This window comes from Gavialis gangeticus, unplaced genomic scaffold (assembly GCF_001723915.1).
Source record: "Gavialis gangeticus isolate Ggan-Ray unplaced genomic scaffold, GavGan_comp1, whole genome shotgun sequence".
Classification (NCBI taxonomy): domain Eukaryota; kingdom Metazoa; phylum Chordata; order Crocodylia; family Gavialidae; genus Gavialis; species Gavialis gangeticus.
Window position 1 is genome coordinate 79,259,538 of NW_017729031.1, and position 9,722 is coordinate 79,269,259.

General features: G+C 47.9%; 1 protein-coding gene across 2 annotated transcripts in view; it reads right to left on the minus strand.

The window, feature by feature from the left end:
- The window catches only part of SF3B1 (splicing factor 3b subunit 1), a 45,700-nt gene extending 38,530 nt beyond the window's left edge, over positions 1 to 7,170 (minus strand). Inside the window, exons 1-2 of one of the 2 annotated variants that reach the window (XM_019523139.1) lie at positions 7,063 to 7,169; positions 938 to 1,104 (exon numbers count right to left, since the gene is read on the minus strand). In XM_019523139.1, coding sequence (XP_019378684.1) covers positions 938 to 1,104; positions 7,063 to 7,090 — 195 coding nt within the window. In that variant the 5' untranslated portion in view covers positions 7,091 to 7,169. Of the gene's footprint in view, positions 1 to 937; positions 1,105 to 7,062 lie in introns of both variants that reach the window. The other variant, XM_019523141.1, reaches the window with a different exon arrangement.
- Between the last annotated feature and the right edge of the window lie 2,552 nt (positions 7,171 to 9,722).

Genomic DNA, 9,722 nt, shown 5'->3' on the forward strand with positions numbered 1-9,722 from the left:
CTGCGGGGGGGGGGGGACATGACGACACACGACAGAATTGGGCAGGGTGGCAGAACCCACCGATCTCAACTGCTGCTGTCCTAGAAGTGGCTCTGAAGCTTCCCTTGACTCTGGGGCAGGGGAGAAAACAGCAGTGGGAGAGGGAGTAGGACATGACTGACCATGGAGGTTAAGGAGGGCAATTCTTTCCTACTTTTGGAACCTTAAGAAGTTATGCTTGATCTGCCCATAACAGTGGGGGAAGAAGGGGGAAGGATGGAGTGGTGGTATAGCTACCCCTGCAGCCCAGGGTTGCTGCTCCTATGCCTCTCCCTTTGCCAAATCCTGGATCCACCCCTGAACACTGGTCTAAATTTTTATAATATGAGGAATCAAATGGACTTTGTGCAACTATTCAGTCCTATACAATTTAGATTAGGACATACAATATTTGATGCATCTTTGTAAATATTTAGAAAAAGTCACTATTATGAGAGTTGCTTACATAAATGCACCGTTGAAGAGAGAAGTTAAGTACCAGCATATAGACAACCCACCTCCTTTTTTTCATTTTATTCTTAGATTTTACATCAACTTTATTTTTTTTATTTAACTGAAATTCTAGGTATAAAATATTTACACAGCAAAAAAAATTTTAATTTTTACTTTTCAGTTAAGCAGTCAGGATCATGATGCATAAAATCCTTCTATTCAACTGATTTCTACAGTCTAATACTGGCAAAGTGTTTGATCACAAGTCTTTGGCTTGTACTTAATGCCACCCACCACTCCCATGTGGTCTCCCAGAAAAGTAAGAGCCAGAACCAGGAGTGTCTTGCTTCAGAAATCATTCTATCTAGCATCATTAACGGAATAATTATTTTTAAAATATTCAAAAACAAACGGAAGACCTGAAATCTTTCGCCCAAATTGCCTAAAATGAAGACCATGTACTTACATCTTCTAGCTCAGTTGCTGCAATAGAAGTCACATATCCAGCAAACCTGCTGTCACTGCCACCATAAATCTCTTGATCATAATATCCTGTGGAATCAAGGCCCACTCCTTGTGCTTCATCAAGAGCAGCCTTCTTTCCCTGAATTTCTCGAATCTGTGCTTCGATATCTAGGAGAAAGGAAATTATTTTAGTTTTCTTACACACTTTCTGTTATCAAAGCAAAGTTTCTGTAGCATGGCCAATGAGCACATATGGTTTAGAAACATTCAGGAAGAAGGATAAGATAGTATTTTGCACAGAAGCAGCCAAGTTTTTCCATTCCCATTTCAGAGATACCGTTAAGACAGCATTTCTCATACCCAAATGCCTATCAACACAATCTGAAAGCACTTCATTTTTTCTTCAACTGGCATATTAATTAATCCAACTGGTGATCAATTAATCCATCTACAGTGTACTGTGGCAGAACAGTCAATGCATCTTGCTATGGATCTAGAGCAGTGATTCTCACCTGGGGTGCCTTGAGAGCTTTGCAAGGGTGCCCTGGGGTGCCATGCAATGCTAGCACTGCCAGATCTGCAAACATGAGTCATAAGATAAAGCCAGAGATTTCAAATAAGGAATTCATAGTGTTAAAAACATTCTGACCCATTATGGTCTGAGTTCTCTGCAATAGAAGGATTGATCTATTATTTTTATGTAGTCAAAAAACCCAAGTGAAATCTAAGAGCTGGCATTTTCTGAAGGGTGCACTGAGTCTATAATGGTTGAGAACCACTGCTCTAAAGAAATGAGTTTGAGTGCTGGCTCTGGACTCCTGCTCAAGATTGCCCCTGATGACCAACCTATCAATGGGTTCCTGATCATTCAGGCTAGGAAGCCACAGGCATCCTTATACAAATGCAACACCATGTCATTGCCTCATATACCACTGGCTACAGCAGCTGCATGACTTAAAGACATTTTTCCTTCAACTTAGCAGTTAAATTTGATGCTGCTTATGACATTAAACTGCACTGAAATGAAGCGGTGTGTTGCCATTGTCTTCCATTAAGCAGGAGCTGAGCCTTAATCAGTAAATCTGATGTAGAATACTCAAGATACAAAAATCATGGCATCCTACCAGACCATTTTTTACTTTTTCAAAACAGAATGATATGTTGTGTATTTTCCAAAAGCCTGATGTCTGACATTGGACCAGGACTGGGAGCTCAGTCCTGCATTCTTTGTGCATATATAACTGTTACAGAATTCAACAACACAAAACCTTTTCCCATCATTGTTATCACTAGGTCAGCTAGAGCAGGGGTGGGCAAAGTTTGGCCCATGGGCCAAATCAGGCCTGCAACACACTTAATTTCCCAGCAGCCCCTGCCTGCATTGCTGTGGCCGGTTTCCAGGGAGACTCCAGCAGCAGTGTTGCCGCAACAGCAAAGGACCAGGGTTTCCATGGAGATCGGCCCCAGCAGCACTGGCAGGCTGCGTAGCTGGGCAGGGAGCTGCGCCAGGGCTGGGATCTTGCAGGGTGAAAGTGTTGTCTGAAGCTGGGGCAGAAAATGATCCGCTGCAGATCATGTCTCTGCCCCAGCTCCAGATCACACTTTCACTCCTGCAAGATCCCAGCCTTGGCCGCAGAGCAGTGTCCTTCCCGCCCTGTCCTGTCCCCCCAGCCATCTGCCCTGCTAGCGCTCGTCTCCATGGAAACCCTGGCCCCAAGTGGTTATGGTGTCATTGTTGCTGGAGTCTCCATGGAAACTGGCTGCAGCAATGTGTGCAGGGGCTGCTGGGAAATGGAATCTGGCTGCTGGCAGAGCCACCATTTTGCCCACCCTTGACCCAGAGTCTAGACTGGGGTGCTTAACCAGATCTGACCCCTGGGGCTCTTAATAGGTCCAAAAATTTGGTGGCAGGGGAAAAGTGCATCACTACCCCGCTGCTGAATTTCTGGACCCATGAGGAGCCCTGCAGGCCTGACAGCATGACCATACGCACTGGATCAAGCAGCATGGGGCTCAATCCAGCCCATGCAGGAGCCCCATGCCACTTACCTGGCTCATGGGACCATAACACCACTAGTCTACACCACGGTATCACTCAAAGAGCTATGGCCCCAGTTTCTGCCAGCCTCTTATACAGTGTGCTGCTTCAATTAGATTGGATGACAGTGCTTTAGTACCACTTCTATTGCCACCAGTGGAGAAGAACTATGTAACCTGGGTTAGAATTTTTGTGACAGAAGGGTTGAAAGCAGATTTTCCCCTTAAAAGGAAAGTTTCCATCAATGACCTACCATGTTGCTTCCAGAGATAATGTATCTAAATCCTGGTGAGATACAACCCTGTAGGAAATCTATAGGAATCATAGACAAAGGCTGTATGATGGCAGGTTTGCAAAGTGCTATGTGCTAAGTTAGGGGTGAACAATTATTTGGGCTGCATGGCCACTACAGGAGTTCTGTTGAGCAGGTGAGGCCAACAGCCCCCTCTCCCTCCGGCCCAAAACAGCACACCAAAACTCCCTAAGTGGTTCTGCCCCATGTTTGGACAAGGCTGGGATTGAGGCTGGGGGCAGAGCCACAATCCACTCCCTGCATGCCACTGCAACAGGTGCCACATCTGCACGCAGGGGTGTGCAGGGAGCAGACTGTGGCTCTGCCCCAGGCCTGGGCCCAGACCCCAAGCTGTTACTGTCCCACAGTCCTGGTGTCTTTATGGAGATCAGGTGGGCAGGGCACACTTGGCTGGGTGGATGGTATGGGGCTGCACACAGGTAGTGATCAGCATCCAAGAGTGGGACAGACAGGAAGACAGGGTTGGGATTGGGATTGCAGGGCCATGACAGCACAGGGCTGGGGCCTGAAGCAAAGCCGTGATCAGCTCCCAGCATGCCCCTCCTGTGGAACTGGTGCCCATCCCAGGAACATGCAGGCAACAGATCAGAGCTCTGCCCCAGGCCCTAGCTCTGCACTGTTGCCACCATGCAGTTCTGATCCCAGTCTCATCCTATCTGCCTGGACTTGCCCACAGGGTTCCTGGGTCAGTCTCCATGAAGAACTCACCTGCCCACTCCATCCAGTACCCCCAGTGGTGGGTGCAGGGCAGACAGGCCGGGGTGCATGGGCAATAGGGCCAGGTCCAGTGTTGGTGGAGACCAGCAATGGAAGCTAGAAGGAGCCACCACCGCAAGGGCTGCTGGAAAGCAAGTCCAGCTGCCACACTGCCCCAACCCTACTGTACAACCGAGGTTGGTGGGACCAGCCACATGTGTCATATCCCAAGCCACATGTGTCATATCCATGGCTGGGCTGGACAGGGCTGATGGACCCACAGCAGAATGGATAAAATCCCTTGGTGGGCCAGAAAGACTTGCTTAAAGTTAGTTAGAAGGCTTAACTCTCACAGCCTGATCCACTAAAGCACATAACTCATTTGCTGAAGACATGCAAGTAATCTCAATAAACTCTCACTGAGACGTATGTACTTAAAGTTAAGCCTGTACTTAGGTACTTAACTGGATGAGGCCCTAAGTTAAGAATGTATTTGTATTTCTACCGAAATATACAAAACATGACAATTTTCTCAAAAATAAAACTGTATCCCCGTTTTCTTTGCTTCTAGAAAAAAGCACTTATAGAACAAAATGAAAATCTTGATTTTTTTTCTTTTCTGCATTTTACCTTTTTCTGTCATTTCAAATAAATATTTACATTCAAGTAAGCTGAAGCATCAGATCTCTGATTTAGAAAAATGGGTATTAAATACTGACCACTACAGTTCAAAATAATTTAGGAAGATTCTTAACCTGTGAGACAATTGTGATATGTTTCTGCACAATGTGTACTTCCTTTATCCAAAAGTTACTCTATTTGAATCAATTAACTACTTGTGATGTATAGTACTATTCAGCACGGGAAAGCATATACGGATCTGGCCCTGTAAAAATAATATTTTAAAGCTTACATAGTAAATTTAGATTTAAAACCTTTGTATTCTTCATATATTTAACTGTCCTGTATGACAGATAGATTAGAAAAGCTAAGTTTTTTGCTGATATCTTTCAGTGGACCAACTATATAGTTGAGAGGGATGTTAGACAAGCTTTTTGGCACAAAGTGTCCTGAAGAAGGGAATTTCATGCCCAAAAGCATGCCCAATGTCTCTCTCGACCATACAGTTGGTCCAGTGAAAGTTACCACAGGAACCAGAAAAAGGAAAAAAATTACTAATAACCCCCCACACCCCAACAACCCTCCCCTCCCACTCTAATTTCCTATATTATTACAGCTTGTACAATATTCCAACCCCACTACATAATACACAAGATTCTCAGCAACAAGTCAACAGATACATTATTCAGTTTCACTTTTGTTTCTAGTTGGTTGCTTTTAGGTCTCGTACAGTCCAAAATTCCTTGAGTGACTGGACCCTAGTTGCTAGAGACAGGCTTTGTTCAAGTTAAAAACATTTTTTAAAGTAAAGTGTCAAAAAAGTCTGATACAATAAAGTGCTTTGCCCATACAAAACTTATTTCCAGTACAATAATCGTTCAGTGTACCCCTTTAAATTATACAGTTGATAGTGGCAGACTTCAGTAGTGTCTTTGCTATTTTTGAATGAAGTTCAAAATTTTATCTGAATAACATTTCACATTAGTGTCCCTTAACAAACTAAGGAAGAGACATGTTTCACGTATTATGAGGATGAAGATAAGATATGGACAAGTGTAAAAATGAGAACCAGTATGAAGCTTTGGGACCCAAAACTAACTTGAAATTGAGGAAGATACCAGAATGCTCAGAAGTCTCAAAAATACACACACAAGAAAATAACCCCCAAAAATCCAAAAGCAAGTGCATACCTAACATACACTTATCTATTTTGGCTTTTGAACCTTCTGAAATTCATAGTACCAGGATAATACATAAGGACTGAATAATGCAAATTTAAGCACGTGTACAAAATGGTGTTTTAAGTGGCTTGTGAGGAATATGGCACCAGCCCTGAAAACGTTCAATATTCCCAGGCAACAGATTGCTACTTCAATGTGAGGTGATCCTAAGAAAATAAGCCTCCAGCTGCACAAGTTACTTTTCTTATGAGGAAATTGAATAAGCTCCAGGAACTCAAGAAACACTGTGAAATTTATGTAACAGACAAGGATTTCTTAGGGCAACATCTTTTAATGGACCAACTACTCAGCTGGAACAATTAGACAAGCTTTTGGAATGCAAGACATTCTTCTTGTGCTCTCAACCCCAAGAAATCCTTGCCCCTCGCACACATCCTGGACCATTACAGCTACAACACCACACTCACACCACCTCCGAACTTGAATAGTATTTTGTCTGTGACAAGGCGCATGTTGGGTGCAAACAGAACAGAGCCCTGCACAGACTGGGAGAGCACCCACCAGGAGTGCAAGTGTGCTCCACTCGTCATGCTGAGACAGCTGGAGCTGTGCAGTGTTAAACAGAATGACCACCACAGTGTCTCCAGCAGAGAAGGGGATTAGCAGTGTCCTATGGATAACACAGGTCTGGAAATACCAGTGCCCAGGAACTGCCCTGGTTAACACCAGGCAGGAAGGAGGGATGCCAGCGCAGAGCAGCCACAGGCAGACACTGCACTTTACTGGCCAGCCACGTGAAACAATCACCAAGCAAAGAGAAGCCCAGGGGTGCTGCGAGGCCTGTGCCTGCTCCTCGCCTGTTTCCTAAGGTGCCTCGGAAGGTGGGAGGGCAGCAGCCGCACAGCCCATGCAGCTACTGCCTGTAGACTCGGAGCCCCGCGGAGGCACCAACCCGCCCTGAGGCCGCAAGCCCCGAGCCCCGGCGGCCGCCTCAGCCCTGGCGCGCCGCGCGCTGCGCCCCCGAGCCACCACGCCCGAGACTGAATCGCGGGCACGAGGCGAGTGCGTGGGCGCACTCACAGGCCGACGGGCGCTCCCGGCCAGCCCTGGAGTGGGGGGGCGGGCCCCAGACGCCATTACACGCAGGCAGGCCCAGGCCGAGCCAGGCCCGGCCGCAGCCCCTACCCCCGCCGCCCACGGCCCGCTCGCCGAAGGGAGACGGGCGCGGAAGAGCGAAGCGGGAAGGCGAGACCGGGCGCGGACAGCCCGTCCCTTACCTTCATGGGTCTTGGCGATCTTCGCCATTTTGTCCAGAGCAAACAACACCGAGCCGGAACTGGAGCTCCCGCCACTTCCGCTACGAACGGGAGGAGAGGGGGAGGGGAGGGGCTTTCACTGCGCAGGCGCGAGCGGCGACGTGGAGCCGGAGGGCTTCGCTGTGCATGCGCAGAGGGGAGCGGAGCGGGGCAGGGGAGCTTGGGTGGCCCGAACAGTTTCCGTTAGGAATGCCTGGGGTTGTGGGGCGGGGCAGGCTCGGCGGAGACAAAGCCCCGCCCCCTCGCCTCTGGCTGGAGGCGGGGCTATGCAGGACGTCACCGCTCATTCGAGGGGCTAAGTGATGAAGAGGCGGGACCGGGGCTGCAGTGGCAGAGCGGCTCGGGCGGGCCAAGAACGACCTGACGGGCTGTGCCCGCCGAGCCGTGCCGGTGACAGAGATAAAGCGCAGGGTTCCCGGCTGGATCCACCGCCTGTGCGGGAGGCCAGCGCCCTGGAGCGCTCCCAGCTACAGACGGAAGAGCTGTCGGTCATAACGGCCCTTTCAGGGCCTGAGGTGCTGGATGATAAGCACTGGCTGCGGATGCAAAACAGGCCTTACTGGCCTCCTCCCAGGAGCTTCAGACACCTGCAGAAAGCCAGTGCCTGTCTGGCTTGCACCCAGGAAGGAGGGCTCATCCCTGATTCTGTTCTGCCCCATCTTAAAATCAGGGGCAGCTCCAACAACACTAATGCTATGCTGCTTTTCCAAAAGGGGTCCAACTGGGATGGAAAAATGGGCGTTCTTTCAAGCCACAAGCAAAGTGCGTATTCCACCTAATTCAGGTGGAGTAAGGTGCCATTCTCATTGTGCAGCCATACAGCATGTAATGGTGTGCATCGCCAGGTCATGCATGACAGACCCTACCTTTGCTGTGTTAAGCTTGGCTTCACCTTGGATGTCTTGCTGCGCTGTGTTCTGCCACATTTCTTGGGCTTGAGTTATTCTTGACTGGATCCAAGAATGGAAGGTGGTTTTCTCTCGCATGCCACCCAGCCACAGCACCAAACTGTAGTGTTACTTGCTATAAAAAAAGCCTGTCTTTATTAAGGTGTTTTCCCCTCCTGTCTTGTATGCTTTGGTCAGCAGTGAAATAGTTAACTATGTCAACATTTACATTTTCATTACTGGACTTCTGAGTTAACCTCTGAGAATAAGGAAGCACTTAACAGCTAGTCTTACAAACTAGTCAGAGGGGACCAGCAGGCATTGGGAGAGTCCCTGTTCCCCCGAGCGCTACCAGGACTGACTAGAAATAACGGTCACAAGCTGGCAGAGGGTAAATTCAGATTAGACATCAGGAGGTGCTACTTCACTGTCAGGGTGGCTAGGATCTGGAACCAACTTCCAAGAGAAGTGGTGCTGTCTCCTACCCTGGGGGTCTTTAAGGGGAGGTTAGATGTACACCTTGCTGGGGTCGTTTGACCCCAGTACTCTTTCCTGCCATGGCAGGGGTTCAGACTAGATGATCTACTCAGGTCCCTTCCGACCCTAGAAACTATGAAACAGCTCAGAGATAGTGTCTTCGGCGCAGCAAATCGAGGCAGAAAGCACTGAATCTGTAACTTAGATTCAGTTTATGTTTTTAAAGTAAAAGAGAATGAACACCACAAGATGGATCAGGGAGGGTATGTCATGTGTCTTAGTTCTGAGCCACATCTACACTGCTCATGGCAGCTGCCACTTACCTTCTCACTATGCTGGGAGATCATGGTGCCACACCGTGGCACTTTGACTAAACATAATTATACCATGATGTGCAAAATTATCCTTATGTTGGAAAGCAGTTCCCCATGAGCACCAGTGTGCTGGTTGGAGTTAAATCATACATTCCATCCACCATACAGATGTGGTGCATCCAAAGGTGCTGAGGGAGTTGGCTAATGTGAAAGCCGAGCCATTGGCTATTATCTTTGAAAACTCATGGTGATTGGGAAAGGTCCCGGATGATTGGAAGGGGGCAAATATAGTGCCCATTTTTAAGAAAGGGAAGGAGGAGGATTTAGGGAACTACAGATCAGTCAGCCTCACCTCAATCCCTGGAAAAAATCATGGAGCACGTCCTCAAGGACTCCATTTCTAAGCACTTGAAGGAGAAGAAGGTAATTAGGATCAGTCAGCATGGATTTACCAAGGGTAAATCATGCCTGACCAACCTGATTGCCTTCTATGATGAGATGACTGGTTCTGTGGATATAGGGAGAGCAGTGGAATCGATATCCCATCAGCCTGACCTCTATCCCAGGGAAGGTCTTAGAAAAGATTATCAAAGAGGCTATTCTTAACAGGCTGGCCGATGGCAACATCATGAGGGATAGACAGCATGGGCTTGTTGTGGGTAGGTCTTAATTGACCAACCTCATTTCCTTCTACAAGCAGGTGACCTTTCACCTGGACAAAGGAGAAGAGATTGATGTCATATATCTTGACTTTAAAAAAGCCTTCGATCTGGTATCCCATGAGCACCTCTTAGTAAAACTGGCTAACTGCAGCCTCAGCCACACCTCGATCCGCTGGCTGGGGAATTAGGTCTGTGGTAAGACCCAGAGGGTGGTGGTTGATGGTAGTCAATCACTGTGGTGCCCTGTGACCAGTGGGGTCCCCCAGGGCTTTGTCCTTGGG